Source organism: Simochromis diagramma, unplaced genomic scaffold (genome assembly GCF_900408965.1).
Source record: "Simochromis diagramma unplaced genomic scaffold, fSimDia1.1 OVJJ01000321.1, whole genome shotgun sequence".
Lineage (NCBI taxonomy): Eukaryota > Metazoa > Chordata > Actinopteri > Cichliformes > Cichlidae > Simochromis > Simochromis diagramma.
This window is the reverse complement of record NW_024386772.1, coordinates 3,545,785-3,562,563: the sequence shown is the minus strand read 5'-3', so window position 1 is coordinate 3,562,563 and position 16,779 is coordinate 3,545,785. Positions and strand designations below refer to the sequence as shown.

The window sequence follows — 16,779 nt, the reverse complement described above, 5'->3', positions numbered from 1 at the left end:
TAATAATTTATTTATAAAAGTAATACATATATATATATGTATATATAGTACCTTTGTTAGAGATTACAGATTGGGGTAATTCTTACTGAATCCCAAGCTGTAACAATTCACAGTTTTAATGCAAAAAAAATGAACAAATCAGTCAGTAAATAAAAGAGGTGGCAGGCTGGCTGAGGGGGGAGCTTGACCTGTTGCTCCAACCAAACTTGTGGGGCAATACTGTCAAACCAAAGGGCAATGAAATGATGAAACCAATTCTTTGTCTCATAAATGCCCACCCGTCCCACCCTCCCTGTCAGCGCCCCGAACCTCACAAACAAATCCTGCTCAAAAATACCTGACAGAGCTCACTTCCTTGGGACATCCTGTCCCACTCTCAGTCCTCTGCCATTCAATCCAGGAACACAGCAGACTTGTTGAAACTCTCTCAACAATGGTAATGGAAAAGTCATGCAGCTGAACAAAAAGAACAAATGTCTATAAACATGGAAATCCATCTTCTCCTGGGGCGTTCTCCACCCACAGGGGTTTCCGTGTCTCCTGGTCTCCGCCGTGCTGGCCTGGCCTGTGTCGACTCTCTCATACAGGCGTGGTGCGGCGGTTCGCTGTGTTGGTGTGGCTCGAGTCTTTCAAGTCCTTCTGGATGCAGTTGTGGACTTGCAGGAAGTTGTGGTCCCTCTCAGAGTTGTAGGTGGCGGTTGGTGTGCCGGAGGATTTGAGGGTGTCCCGGGGAAGCGTGTACATGGAGATCTCCGTGGATGGCAGCGCGCTGAAGCCCTTGAGGCCCACCGGCGAGGTGTCGCGAGAATGTGACGGGTCTGTGGAGCGGGAGGAGGAGCGCGAGCGGCGTCTGTAGCGGTAGCGGTAGCTGGGGATCCGTGTTATGGCCGAGCCTTGGAGGTAGTCGGCCGCGCGCGCCCCTATTCGCAGCTGTCGATGGCGGTCGATGAACATGTGCACGGCCAAGACGCCCACCATCTCAGCCATGATGAAGGAGAGGGCACCGAAGTAGAAAGACCAGCCGTAAGAGTAGCTGTTCTTCTTCGAGTCACTTTTTGAAGGGTCTCCTGCGTTGGCTGATATGTACACAATGATCCCGATGATGTTGCTCAGGCCTTACGTGTTGGGAGATGTAAGATGGGCACAAAATAAGGGAAGAATTGTCGATTTATTGGGAGAAAAAGATAGAGGAAAAAAGACAAAGAGAAAACAAGACACAAAGTATCAGTCAAGATGAACTCAAGCCTTTAATCCTGGTAACTTACCACACCAAATATGTTTAGAGTGCTGATTCAGGCACTGTACACAGTCTGCTAATCCTGTCCAACTCCTCATCCAACACGGCTGATGTTACAGTCTTAATCTTTGCCCTTTCTGTGGCAAAAAAGGACATTTATGTCTTGTCTAGATTGAAATAAAGCATATTTTCTGTGTCTGAACATATATCCAAATATATGATCTCTTTATATATATTTACGTCTCCATCTATATATCTTACTTTGCCTTTTTAGTTTAGTCACACACACAGAAATGTTTGACATGGTATTTCTGGGAAGATGGATTGTAGGGAAAGTGTGTCAGGGACACCATATTTTTAGAGATGAGTCCCAACGGGTGGTTTTTAGCCTAGCAACAGGACCAAGAGAAATGAAAGGAAGGGAAGAGAAGAAGTGACTTGTAGCTGCAGTGACAGACGTGACCAGCAGCCCGAGAGTTTTCAGCATGGCCTTTTGAATTCATGATGTAGAACATTAAGTTTTAAAAAAGTACTTTATAGCAAATACTGAGAGGAAAAACACCAACATCGTGTCTGTGCAGTAAAAATTAGGGTGCATCTGAGATTTTGTTACCTTTACACAGAGCCAAGCAAGCAGCTTCCCTCATTTACACTCTATGGGAACATATTCACTTGACCTCATTTTAAAGTACACTGTAAACCCAAAGAATTTAGCAGAACTTGTTGATGAACTTAAATGTTTCAGTTTATCAGAACTCTACTATTTTGTGTACATTTCACATTTACCCTTTTCACTAAAATAAAACTAAAATGTTTAATAATTACATTGAAAAATATTTAGTAACTAGAACTTAAAGTTTTCATTCATATCTGCCATGAGAACAAGTTGACATTACCTAAAAGGAACGAGTGAAACACAATCACATTTGTTGTTCACTTTTGTGATCTTTTTTAATTACACAAAACTCAAAGATCTGGACACTGAAAACTCAAAAACATGTCACACAAACTGTACAAAAAATTAGGCAACCAATTGTGTACTTCTAAATTTAAAAGCACATTTCTTCAGTTCAACAGTATTTTCTTGGCCTCCACTGATGACACACTGCACTGTTAATATTCAAAAATATCAAATGCTAAAGACATATGTCTTTTTCAAATAGCAGATGTGACTAATTACACTGTAAACTGATGAAATGCTACATTTTTAAATGCTTATGTACAACCGTCCTGGTTCTGTTATTTTACAACCTGCTTTGTTAACATTCATATTCAAAATAATGACCATCAGAAATGTCTTGAAGTTCAGTTATTGCAACAAAAATAATAAAATAAAACAACAAAAACAATACTGTGCTCTGAGACGGTGATGCACACTTTTGGGGAACAGTTTACCAGATTACAGATTACACTCAAGGAATACAGTGTTGTTCAGTCCCTTGGTAATAGTTGTAGTAGTAGGTGTAGTGCACAGATCACTCCAAACATTACCAAGAAGTTCATCAGCAGTTCTTGGGAGACCTCCACAAAGTGACTCTGAAGGACTTTCACAGTCTGGTAATGAAGTGGGTTTTTTGTCAAAGATTACTATAACAAGGGCCGCTGCATCATCTCAGATATGGCTCATTTGATTCGTCCTGAATGAATCAGAGAATGTGATCACAAACTAATTCTCTAATTCACAGGACTATTGTATGACAGATCACCTCTCCAGTTAATCATCATAATCATCTTAATCAGAAAAGTGGTTTATACTTGTTGTGACGCAGGAGATTCTGCAAATCATTATAATACTTTAAGTCTTTAAGCACCATCCAGGAACCTTTGTTGTGTCGGAGTTATGTTCAAAAGCCATGTATTATTTTAGCTACAACTCTGCATTTTGTAGTTTTTTTGAGAACAAACTACACGTGGGTAGGTAAAAACAGATGATCTGTGTTCTAGACTGTAATCTGTTCTGAGTCCACTGAACCCCAGTGACAAATAAAGAGGAAAAGCTGAGATGGTCTGGGTGTGTGCAGAGGAGGGATATTGGATATAGTGGACAGATGATGTTGAAGGTCGAGCTGTAAGGCTGGAGAAAAGAAAGAGGAAAGCAAAAAATTAAAGCAAAGTGAATTCAAGAATAGAGTTCAAAGTCTCAGTTTGAGGTTCATTTCAAATCTCTTTTCATTATTAACATTTTACATTTCAGCCAAAACTTTTGCTGTCTTACCTGTATTAGGATACTTCTATTTGAAAAAAGTAATTGATTGAATCAGATGGCCGTTAGGTTTGGCGTGGAACGTGTTGGGCATGCTCTGTTTGAACCCCTTTGAAGGTTGGTGCTTTGAGTACACCTACATCGGAAAAAAAGTGCAAGTTATGACCTTTGCTATGGTGAGAACAAGAACCTATGCCTCTCATCAAATTGAGTGAAGTAGCTAACACATTTGGATTCTGGTAATATTAGATGTTGTTGAAAGACACTGAAACGAGAATTCTGACTTTCAAAAGGCTGAAGTAACATATCCCCCCCTAAAAAGTTTAGCCATCTCTCTACATCAGGGGTGTCCAAGTCCAGGCCTCAAGGGCCGGTGTCCTGCAGGTTTTAGATATCACCCAGTGTCAACACACCTGAATCACATAACTAGTTCATTACCAGGCCTCTGGAGAACTTCAAGACATGTTGAGGAGCTCATTTAGCCATTTAAATCAGCTGGACACGTCTAAAACCTGCAGGACACCGGCCCTTGAGGCCTGGAGTTGGACACCCCTGCTCTACATGGTCATATCACGAAAGGTTAACTTCTCTTTGCTTTTACCAGCTTATGTCACTTTTTCTCCAGTTCTGAAATCTTCATTAATTCCATCCCCTTAAGTTTGAAAGACTTCATCATAATGTTTATATAGGACAGAGAGCATTGTATCAAAAAAAAGGACAAAAAAAAATCAAATACCTCAGAATAACACATTGTCTATAGTAAAAATGTAGCAGTCTGTCTCAGCTACCACGGTGAACTCATCTTATTAGCTGTTAGCTTATTAACTGTTAGCTAACGGTGTCACTGAATGAGAATTGCTTTGCTGACATTTCACTAAAATGGGTTGGAAAAAAGTGAAATCTAAAGAAAAGTAGAATACTTACTGTGATACAAACATTGGTGGTTCAATGAGTCTTCAGTCCCACCCACTCACATTCTAAAATCAAACTACTGCAGACACATGGGCGGACCTCCATATTTGACAGGAAATTACAGCATTAGTGGAGTCTTTGTTAGTACAAAACAAACCTAGATAAAAAGGTCAGGTTATTGTTTTTAAAGCTTGCAGTTGATGCAGATTTTTATAATGGCCTAATAACTGCACTGCACTAAATGAATAATTTTTAAGTCCAATTGTTTTTTAAATGTTTTAAATGTTTATGAAATGTTCCAAAAAGAAATAAAAGCGACAAAAAAAAGAGCAAAAAAAACCCAAAAAACAAAACAAAACAAAACCCCAAACAAAAACAATTTGTTAAACTTTGTGGATAATGTTAGTGAAAGAACCTGTGAGCAACTAATAAAAGACAAGGACACTTTTATCCTCGGTCCCTGTTCACTCATTGTCTTTTCCCAGAATCTGAATCAACCCAGCTGCTATAGCAGACTAAAAACAAATATCTTTTATATTTGGGGTTCAAACTGACACCAGGAATCAAAACCTTCCAAAGATGTCGGCCATATAATTTAAATAAATTAGTAAAAGTAGCAAGCATTTAATAGCCAAAATAGTTGAAGTTGATCCAAAACAATAAATTATGAACTAATTCAAATGTAAGAAAATTTTAGATGAACATAAGCTATTTGAGTTAGTAGGACTGTTTTAAAAAAATTAAGTTGACATTTTCTTAATGTATTTAATTACTTTGAACATTTGGTTTACAGTGTAGATGTAGTCTAACCTCCAGCTTCCAACAGTTTAAGGTTTATCCCTTCTTTAAGCAGATAATCGTAACAGATTATGAATAATACCTGCTGGTTTCAACTGTTATGTGGCATTTAAGGTAAAGTGACCATCAGTTTGCAAAAGCAAAGACAATATGTTTGATTGATTTCTTGTATTGTATCAAAATAGTGAATTTGTTGCTCAGTAAAAGCAATTTTACGTGCGTTGTACTTGTCTGCTTTGTAATTAGAGCACATATGCTTGTACCCAAACTAAACGTACATTTCATCTACATGTCAGTGCATTCTGATGTTATTTATTTGCTTTGGGGTGAAAAGATGCCATGTTTTTCATGAAACAGATGAATGCTGAATTCAGAAATGGGGTTATAAATACAGAGGGTTGACTGATACATTGGGCTGATACTGCCATATCAAACACAGTACTTAAATATATGTTGTCCAGTAAATGCCAGTGTGAATACTTTATGACAGAACATAACATAGAAAAAGAGCAGTGCATTAGTTAGCACTATTGCCTCAAAGAAACCCCTGGGTTCTTATGTACCACCTTTCTGTGTTTGCATTGGTTTCTCCAAGTTAACTAAACATACATATCAAAGGCATGCATGCTAAGTTAACTGATTCTAAATTGGCCTGCTTGACTGTGAGTGCGAATGATTGTCTGCAGCCAGTTCAAAATTAGTGCAGATGGTTTGACAAATTCTCAAGCTTTTGTTTCATTTTGCGGGTGTTTGACTGACCTGCAGACACAAAGAAGATCCCTGCGCTGAGGATGATGTTGTGGCGTGACTTGTAGAACTCACTGGCAGCTATACACAGGCCTCCCATGAAGAGCAGGATGACGCTGAGGATGGGGAAGATGCTGGAGGCTCGCACCGCACCTGGAAATCAGTGGAAGACGGGAGAGGGAAAAAATTGGGGAGAGGGAGGCCAATGGAGAATGGGATGTGATTTGGTGTACACACAGAGGGAGGACAGCCAAAAGGGCAAAAAAGAAAGTGGGGGAAATGGCAGGGATGAGCATAAATCAGAGGGAGCGACAAACAAAGACAGAAAAGCATATTAAGATCCATTTCAGCATCTGGTCCTTGTTTGTGAGCACATCCTAATCAACACCCCAGCAGGCCTGTGAAAGACTCCATCAACACTGTCTAGTGAGTGTGTATCCCCACAGTGAGCCTGTTACCCAACCTTATGTAATCACACTGCTTGACTCTACCTCTCTCTTCCTTTGCACACTTCTCCACACACCACAGAGCAAACCGGTTGCTTCATGTGAAAGGCGGTCCACAAAAGCGCTACGAGACTCTGGCATGTATATGAGCCAGGCCGCAGTGCAGAGGGATACAGCCTCTGTCTTTGAAACAAAACAGTGTCCTTGCAGCTAATTATCATGAGGAAAAAAAATGGAAACGGGATAAGATGTTACTTTTGAGGTCAAACCAGGGTCATAAAAGAGCTGCACTGCACCCTGGGGTGTCAGGTAAAATTAGAGTTTGAGAAGCACACAGTTTCTCTCTAACAGTCACCTCCTGCCATACTTTTGCCTCTCACACTTCAATTTCCCCCATCCCTCCCCCTCTCGCCTGTTTAACATGCACACTTAGACTTTCATCAGGGTGGTTAAATTTTCACCACTTCACCTCATCTCCCCACGTTGCTGCCGCCTCAGCACTTTTCTCAGCTTCTCCCCAAAGTGCTGACACGGGGCTGGGTGGCTCTGTGTGGAGCTTGGCCGCTTGCACCTCCATGGGGACCAGCTGGAGGTCCCAGCGGCCCTTCTGCCTGCCTACCCGCCGCCATTCATCACTTCCCTCCTCACTTGATCTCTATCCTGGATCCGTTTTTATCCTTCCCGCTGAGCACCGTGAGACTTCTTGGCTGATTGCTGGCTCAGTGGGAAAGCTACCTTGTGCCCTCAGGTGGGCTGGTTGGCATCAGCTAACAGCTGCAATGCCAGTGGTGGCCACAGCTGGCAGGGCGTTCACCCTCCACTGGGCTCTCACTGGTAACTACAGCAAGATAGGTGACTGCTGAGGCTCTGCAAAGTGTATGCGATGGACGCAGTCATAATAAAAAATGAATAACAATTAGAAAAGAGTTGGCTGCTTGATTTCTTGATCTCACTCAAGACTATCTTCATCAATTTACTCCAAGCAGCAAACTCTACAGCTGATAAATGAAGGCAGCATCAATGTGTCAAAAACTGCAGCTCTGGCATTCAAAAAGGATGTACCTTTGTTTTGATGAAGGCAATTCCAGTACATTATTTGTATGTCACTTTGCACTAATTAGCAGGTATCTGTGTCTGTGCATTGCAACCATACACTCTATGGGTGCAGCAATCTTTCTACTCTTGCCTGATAAGTTATCCCTTCACCCTCTTATCCCAATATAATTATATCTAACTCTGAAAGGAAAAAGAGATGCGAGTGTCTAAAACTAATAGCTGATAATATAATAGCTATGTCTATCTTTGTGATAATGCCCTAGGGTGTTTTCTGACATTCAGACCTGAAAACATTGATAAATTCAGTCATGAATTCTTCTAAAGTTTTATAGGCAAAGATGACAAAACCCAAAAAGTTTTGATATGACACTTGTGACAAAACTGAAATACAGTAAGTCTGTTGGTAAGTAAAAAGGCATGTATTTAAAAACATATATCTCATATCATCCACAATAATACAGAGCTCCAGTTTGAATAGCTCTTATAGAAGCTCAACAACTTGGAAATTCACTAAGGGCAAAACAGAAGTTCTTGTCAAATTGTAACCATGCTGTGATTAGTCTCTTAGTAATTTAATTGGCTGAATAAACTGATATAGGCCATAACTCCTCAGACTGAAAAGTGAAGGCCAGTGAGGAAGTGCCTTAAAGCTGCATTATTTCTAATAGCCAGCAGAGGGCGACTCCTGTGAGTGCAGAAAAAATGTCTGTTTGAAATCTAAGGGGAAAAACAATCACTGGTTAACTTAATCTATGACTTTAGCAGACAATTTCCTGATAAGGTCACAGTTTCAACTGTTAGTCTCAAGTTAAAGTCAACACAACATAATGTTGATTTTGTGAATAATGGGCCCAACTAAGGCCAAAAAGTATGATTTAGTTTAAAGATGGAACAACTATTGACAAGTTGCTGGATTAAAACAGTACACTGTCTCTTAGTTTCTCACTCATATCCACCCTTTTCCCTTTCAAAACACCAAGGTGGTAATGGCAAAGCTAAGCTTGAGGACGCATTGGTTACATCAGCCAAAAATCAAGAATTGAGGTCTTGTTTAGCATAAAGCTGAGATATGGACAAACACAAGAAAGATAACATGGTGCTGATAGTCTGTTGAGACCATGACAAAGGGTTTTGGTCTAATTCCCTCCTGTATCTCTAAACCAACTGAAACGCACGCTGAGCTCAGTGCATGGTTGGCAGCAGCAGTGCCGGAGTGGGCTACACTGCATAAGCAGTGGTGCAGAAAGTGAAGTGAGCACACAGAGGTTTGGATAGGACATGCATCCCTTCTCTGACATTGGCAACTAAGATTTTCAGCATATAAGGTGCGGAAAGGATATAGCCAGGTAACGAGGACCTAACCACAAACTAACAACAAGTAATGATTGCGTGACAATTAGCTAATATGAAAAATAATCAGCAACAAAATTTAAGGATATGTCTTCATCAGGTTTTCACATAAAAAGGCTGTTAAAGTGGCAAAAAGCAGGTAGGGAGCAGGTGAGAAAATAATAAAAATACTTACATTATAGATCCACATCCCACTGACAGCGCACAGGAGGAGGCACATTGTTCACAGGTTTCATAGACTGAACATTCAGCTTTGGTGTGAAAGGTACCATTGTATGAAAATAGCACCTATTTGGATAACAGCCTATGACTGTATTTTTGGATGTTATGTAAAGTGGTGTAACGGACAGCAGTGTCATCCAACACTGCTGGTCCAGAGCAGATATTTCAACATCTAGTGACCACACTGACCTGAAATTCAGTATGGTGATTTGTGCTCCCCCAGAGGATGAATGCTAATGATTTTTGGTGACCCCATGACCTTTCTGTTCCGGGCATTACGAGGCCAAAACAAAAACAAAGCGAAACCGCTCCTCATCCCTAGAGGATTCACACTTTCATGCATTATTTGATATTTTAAATTTTAATGAGTATATGACATTTGGTGGGTTTGTTAATAGATCCAAACAAATATATAGAATTAATTAGAATGATCCCAGAGCTGACAAACAATTATTATTATTTTTTTTATCTCCAAAACTGCCAACAGCCTGAAAAAAATTAAATAAAGTACGATGTTCATTCTGTTCTGCGCTGTACATGGATGAGACGACAGTTATCAAATAAATTACAATAAAAAAAAAACTGCTGCTTTTACATTTTACACAGAAAAATCTGTTCGAAAAATGCAGACTGGATTTGTTTAAATAATGTTTGTCTGAATGGCCATCTGGGACAATGAATGCAAGGCCCACACTGTCACACAAATGCTCTTTACTTTAGGATTTATGGATTCACTTGTATATTTTTAAATGATGTAAGAATGCTCTGCCATACTTTTTATTTAGGATGTTACTATTTAAACAACTTGTAATGTACTTAAAAAAAGAAATTATGAGATACTGCATGGAAACAAAAAACTGTTTGACTTTATTTTTTTTACCTTTCATATTGTAAAAACAATGCTGATAAATTCAATTACAAAAAATAAAAAATCCGATATATTCCATCCATCTATTTCCTGCTGCTCCAGATTTCGCGGGAAGCAGTCTAAGCAAACACAGAGACTTCTGAGGGGACACCGAGGTGTTCCTAAGACAGCTGAGAGATATAATCACTCCAGCATCTCCTGATTCTACCCTCTGGTCTCCTTCCAGAGGCAAACAGGCAAAACATAAAATCAGACCCTTCAATTTTAGTTAAAAATTCAAGTTAATCATCCAGCATACCAAAGACAAGCAAATGATTCTAAAACTAAACATCCCGCCATTAAAGTTACTTTCCATTTGTGGTGTCACATGGTGCCAGAATTACAGGAAGAACTCTTTTGGGCATTGAAATGAGAACAATTAAGTGGAAAAATCTACGGAGAGCTTCAATGAGGTGGTATTTGTTAAAATTTCTCTGCTATGAGCAACATGGATAGAAACGATTTAATATGTGAAACCTTAGTGCTTGATCTATAAAGGACCTAGACAGCATTCATGTTTCTGACATTTCCTTTAAATTCAACCTAGCTGATCAAAACAAAAGACCTGGAGCACCTGGTTTTGGATAATAGGATGAAAATGACTGAGCTGAAGAGATTCACGGATCAGTAGCACCTTTATGAAACTGTTTCTGACCTGACATTGTAATGTCTCTGCTCCCTGTCCCACCCACATCCATCATGCCATCATTCAACATCACGATGTACTTATCGTTATATTTAACCTTGCCCGGCCACTGAGCTCCAATCTGTATGATGAAGAAGACTTTAATGCCGTTATTCGCCACCTTCCATTTTTCTTTCATGTGTCTGTCTCTGTCTGCTGCACACAGTCATCTCGCCATCTTTGTCACACAGCAAACGTCCCACATCTCATTTTTTCTTTGTCTTCCCCCCCATTTCTCTCTCTCTCTCACTTAATTTGCACTCAGTCAAAGCACAAGGCAGTTTGAGAGATAAAGTGTCATCTCGCCCTCCCCCCTCTCTCCCGCTTGTCTCCTTGCTCATCCACAGGGGATTGTGGGGTTTTGAGTAACCAGTGAGGGGGGATGATTAAATATTAAGTTGTCCTGAGAGTTGACCCCGCTCCTGTGTCCCGCTCTAAACGCACCACTCTTCCTAAATGCCTCCCCCTCACTCTCTGCCTCCCTCACCACCTCTCCCGTTAACCCCAAAAGTATTGACCTGGCCATTCACAGCACATTACCTGCGTGAGGGCACGGGGGCTCTTTTTCATCCATCAGCTTCATTTGCAGGGACAAAAGAGGGACAGAGGGCCAACCAAATTTATTGATTGTTGACAGTGGGGCTGTTTAATGGTGCGGGATCTCAAGGTGACACCAAAGTTGAGGAAACCTCAGAGAGGCTCAGTTGCAGACAAACTTAGAGAGGAAAAGGAAGCCGATTTTGACTTTATTTCACTAATCAGCTGATACGCACATTGGTTAGCAACAAAATGTAACTGAGAATTTTGTCCATCTTAGTCCAGAACAACAGCCGACGGCTTTGATTCCTAAAGCTGCTGCTAAGCCTTTACAGATTGTATTTATTAATTTAAATGTCCATCAGTATTTGAATCTAAATGTGAAATTTAATTGCTACAAAATTAACAACTGAATAAATAAACAATTAGTGTTGACAAGCTTATTATGAACATGAAAATTCACGACTGATTGGGTACTCAAGCTGTGAAATTCAAGACATGAAACCCAGAAAGGAACGACTGGGTTATAAACAAGCATTCAGCCCCAAAGGCAATTGGTTAGATATCTAATATTAGATGTGCTTTTATTAATCCAAAAATAAATGCTTATAAACATGTTATTTTATATATAGTAATGAAGCAACATCTTATGAACCCTTAAACAAGCAAACTAATCCTTTCAGTGTATAGTCAACAGCACAATAAGCATTAGCAAATGTAAGCAGACCCTTTATAAGCCTTTAATATTTGAGCCCTTCTTGTCTCTACAGAACGAGTGCCTCAGGTATGAGAGCTTCTGTGAAATCCTGAAAGCAATGAAAGCGATGCTGTGTAGTTCCAAGACGAGAAGCTCCAACTCATTTGCATGGCTTCGAAGGTCAGCTGGCCTGCAGTGCCACTCCGGTCCTCTGCATCCCCTGTGCTAACATCCATGTTTAGCAGTGCACTGAAAAGTGCAGCGACCTTCAGAGTGACCTCCCAGCATGCAGTGAGCCTTCACTGGGATCAGGCTGCGCCAACATGCCCCTGGGTTTGGCTGACCACGCGCTATCTCAGAAAGAAAGGCTGAAGTCCCTGCAGATTTTTCATGCCAGGATGCACTCTGTTCTCCCGTGTAATACTGAGTGTGTCAGTGCTCACTTATCGTTTGTATGAAGCTCACATAGCTGTGTCTCCGAGCAGCTTGTTGCCTGCAGTGAGGACAGAGGATGGGAATTGTTGGATGAAGACTGGGCAAATAACTATGCCCCCAGGCAGCGAGGCTGCATGTCTGAGAGGCCACCTATTTAAAACCAGTCCTTTCTCAAACTACATTCTCAGGATTTCACATCTTCACTTTCCATCTTTATAGGATCAGCTGAGGCCCCGTCAGAGTTTTGGATCCTGCCTGGAGGGATGCTTAAGCAGAGAAGCATCCCCAGGGGGACGCAGGCAGAGAGACTGACAGGCTGACAGATACACGGGGAATAGTCACTGCTGTGGATGGGTGAGTGGTGAAAGGACAGGTCTATGATACGCCACCTCTTTGTCCTTCTTTTACACATTTACAATTAATGCATGCTGTCTCTGATATACATACATGATCTCTTACTGATTAGAAATTTGTATCTGCACAAACTGTTTTTTAAATAAATTTTAGTGGATTATTTAAACATGGCTTTAAATAGTTCCAGATAATGAAAGCCATCCATCCATCTATAGGCAAGAGGTGGGATACACCCTGGAAAGGTCATCACTCTGTCGCAGGGCTGACACACATCCATCCTTAATTAACAAATGAACCCATAAACAGTTAAACAAAATTTGAGTTACATAAATCTCACCAGTTTGAAAACTACTACCTTAAAGGCATGGCCTCAAATGACTTTATTCAGTTAGAGGATGAAATGAGGAACTGCACCAAGGCCAAGATAAATGACGATTGGAAGAATCTGTAAAGGTGCTGGATGACTGAGCGTGCATCAGGACAAGTAAAGGTACTGTTGCAACGATGTGAAAATAAACAAACAAACACAAAAAGAAAGCAAATTAGGAACAAAAACATTATTTAGACAGTTGAATTGTGCATGCATTCCCCCTTGTCAGTGATTGCACTGCAAATACTGATGCACTGTAATACTGTAAGTAGTCTAGGTCAGCACATTCAAACTGATTTTAGTTCATGGGCAGCATGCAGCCAAAGTTTTAGTGGGTAAGACCAGTGAAACTGTTGTACTGAAAGCTATGTACAACAAACAAAGAAACAAGCTTTGTTTTTCATCATAAGGAAGTATAGCTGCATGGAGAAAATGTTCAGATTTAATGAACAAATCTGACTGTCTATATTCAGTCAATCTATTTTTAACCCCCCCCCCCAAAAAAATAAAAACCCCAACAATAAACAAAAACAAAAGACAGCTGTTGTCAATCAAATGAATGTGTCTGAATAGCAGGCACTGCATGTCTGTGACAGCAAGATGGCTGTAAAAGTGACAATTACTCACACCTCTGGCTCAGATGAAAAGATAGAACTTGGATCATGACATCATCACAAGTCATGATCCATAAACTACAAGTGCTTTTCTGGATGAAATTACTGTTAAAAAAAAAGTCTTGATGCACACTTAATCATCCAGGTAAGGAAATCCTGAAAAGTTGATTCTGTTGATCAGGGCTTAGCGTTTTTACTGCAAAAAAGGAAAAGTTATTCTCTTCTGCACACCTGCCACATGAAACCCAGCCGTGTGCCAGTTCTGGCTTGCAGGCCGTGCATTTGACAATCCTGACCTTGGTGAATGAAGTTTAACTCTTTTACAGAAACCAAGAAAGGTTCATACAAAGGTCTGCTAGCTTTATATGACTGTTTGTGCACATTTAGTGATGCTTATGATCTACACAAGTGCTATATCTTCACAGCAAATAGAAAAGGTCTCATTGATAATTATTATCAAGCAAAGTGGCTTAATTCTGACAGACAGCTGCTAAGAGAGGAGGGTAAAATGAGTGGCAAATCACTGCCAATCTCAACAATCCCATCCAAATGACAGCTTTAACCTCTGTGCTAATATGTAATGACGGCAGTGACCTTCGCGGTGCATTTTGTTTCTGAAGCCCTGACTTCAGAGCACATGAAAGGATACTCTCTGGAGTCCTGTGATTAGCACCGAGGTCACAGTTTTGATTTAGGTTGAGGTCACCGTCACAGAGAGCGGAGCATCTCGACTGTTTTATGTCGTGACATAAGTTTAGGAACTTTTCTGGTGATGAATGCTTCTTGCAGCTCTCACTTGCACTTACATTAAAAGCTGTATCATGGCTTATACTATATTTGACTTTAGCTGTGCTGTCTGCTGATAATTTGGTTTGAGGAGGCTGAGTTTGATTTCCAGAAACTTCAGGATGGTAAACCTGTTTTTGATACATTTGGAAAGCTCTGTATGGCACCAGCACAGTACTTTACACTACCTCTCTGTTATACATCCATTTCTTATCTACATTTGATGATGCAGATGCCAGTTTAAAGTATAAATTGTTCTGTAAAGACCAATAAAATTAAAAGTCACTGCTTTTCTCAAACTTGAATTGATTTCTTCTCCTACTGCTTGGTGTCTGTTTGCCTTGTGATGATTGGCACTTTTCTATTTACCAACAATATGACTGTTTTTTTCCTTCTTCTTCTGTCAGGAGCTGAAATGAGAAATGCCGCATAAGTTTACTTTCCCCAGATGGACTAAATCCCACCTACTGTGATTTTATTGAGCCGGAACACTGTATATCGCTGCTATTTGGTTTCTCTTATGACAACAGAAAAGTAGGCTAGCAAGGAAAGTATCATTACAGTGTAGTGATAATATATTATTTTTTAAGGCTTGAGTAACACTGTGTGCAGTTTTTTCTCTTTTTTCTTTCTCTGTGCAGACATCCTGGCTTCAGCATGATGGGAATTATGGAAGCGGGTTAGCCCCGCCCATCCCTGCCATCCTGCTATCATGCGTGCCAACCTGCTCGCAGAGACCCAGGGTGAGAGCGGATACTGTGTGTACTGTATTGATTGGCACGGCTGCAGCTCGGGCTGGCGTCCGAGCTCTAGCACTCTTCTGCACTGGCTGACAAACAACTTAATGAGACTCAACACCCATGCACACCCATGGCTGGGCTTCACCAGCAGCTGGTCCTGCTCATGTCACAGTGGTTCCACACTTGCAACCTTTGTCCAAAAGGAAAAAAAAAAACACAAAACTACTACCACTGAGGCCTCACAAAGCAAACTGAGAATATACAAGTCAGAGTTCTAGTCAGATTCCTATAAAACTGCAGTATATGTGTACCTTTTTTTTTTTTTTTTTTTACCAAAACTTCTTATTCTTAAGAATTCTCCTATTCTAGTAAAATGAGACGTGTTATATTTGAAATTTCAGTGCTCAAGCCAAGGCTTCATCATGGAACTTTATAACCTAGCGGGTGATGTCCCATCTGGCTACATTCTGTCATACTGTCTACGGACTACATAAAAATGTTCTGGGGAAAAAATGCAACATATTTTAAATTATATTTAAATCAACAGACACATACAGGGTATTTACCTTAAAATGTAAAATACCTCCAGGCAACTATTGTTGTGATTCGGTGCTATATAAATAAATCTGAATTAAACTGATAAAAAGATCAAATTAAACAAATCTTAAAAGTTCTCCTCTCTCAGCAAGTTGCTCTATAATTCCTGAGCAACTTGACTACCTGACATGTTGAGGGATGTCTGTAAAATGCTATTGAGTGCTCTGTATGTTCTGAAATGAAGCTAAATGGTGATAAATTAGGCTAAACTAAAAGTACAAATGACTAAACTGCACTTTTTCATTATTTTTATCTCAGTAAAAACTCACATGGGAACATAAACTGTATCTTTTGCCACAGCTTTTATATATTTTATATATGTAACATAACATATATGAACGACTGTAGAGGAGCAAGCCTTCTCTGGTATTAACGTCAGGACAAACACTGTACATTGGGAACTTCATGGCATGGGTTTCTATAGCTGAGCAGTTTCTGTACATTTAGATGATCCAGTAGTTTTGTTCATATGCTGTATTGCATTGTATAACATATTCACGTGTCTAAACATGCACACTGTCCTCTTTACAAATGCATCTCCCTGCACCTTCTATCCCTCCCCCCTGTCTTCCCCCCTCTCTCTTTCATTGACAGGGCTGAGAGGAAATTAGCATTGGCTCTTAATCAGCCTCCCCCAGCCCTAAATGTGCTGATGTGCAGGATGGGGTCATGCTAATCAGGTGCCTCAGCTCCCAGGCACATTGACTTAATACTACAAACGCTTATTAATCCCCCTCCACATCTCTCCCCTCCTCTTCCTCAATACCGAGCCCTTGCACCGTCCTCGTCCTGGCCGTGAGGCTCCCCCCTCCTCATCTACCTCGCATCAATCACACACAAAAAATATACAGTGTAAAACGATGTGTGCACAGACAACAGAAATTAGCTTTGGTGGCTAAATATAAAATTTGAGAGAGTGCTTGCACAGCTTTCATCCTGTTTCTGAAAGCTTATCCGTCTTGACAACACGCGTCGCAGGCACAATGCAATTCAACTTGAAATGACTGAAAAATGGATGCAGGTTCTACTCACTGGCAATTGTAAAGTGGCACAAGAACATTAGAGTTATTCACAATTGATGCTGAA

The 16,779-nt window shown here is 40.4% G+C and overlaps 1 protein-coding gene across 1 annotated transcript in view; it reads right to left on the bottom strand.

The window, feature by feature from the left end:
• Nucleotides 1-295: 295 nt before the first annotated feature.
• The window catches only part of cacng2a (calcium channel, voltage-dependent, gamma subunit 2a), an 83,034-nt gene continuing 66,550 nt past the window's right edge, over nt 296-16,779 (bottom strand). The window contains exons 4-5 of the mRNA XM_040043128.1: nt 5,910-6,050; nt 296-1,115 (exon numbers count right to left, since the gene is read on the bottom strand). Of these exons, the coding sequence (XP_039899062.1) occupies nt 580-1,115; nt 5,910-6,050 (677 nt within the window). The 3' untranslated portion in view covers nt 296-579. The remainder of the gene's footprint in view (nt 1,116-5,909; nt 6,051-16,779) is intronic.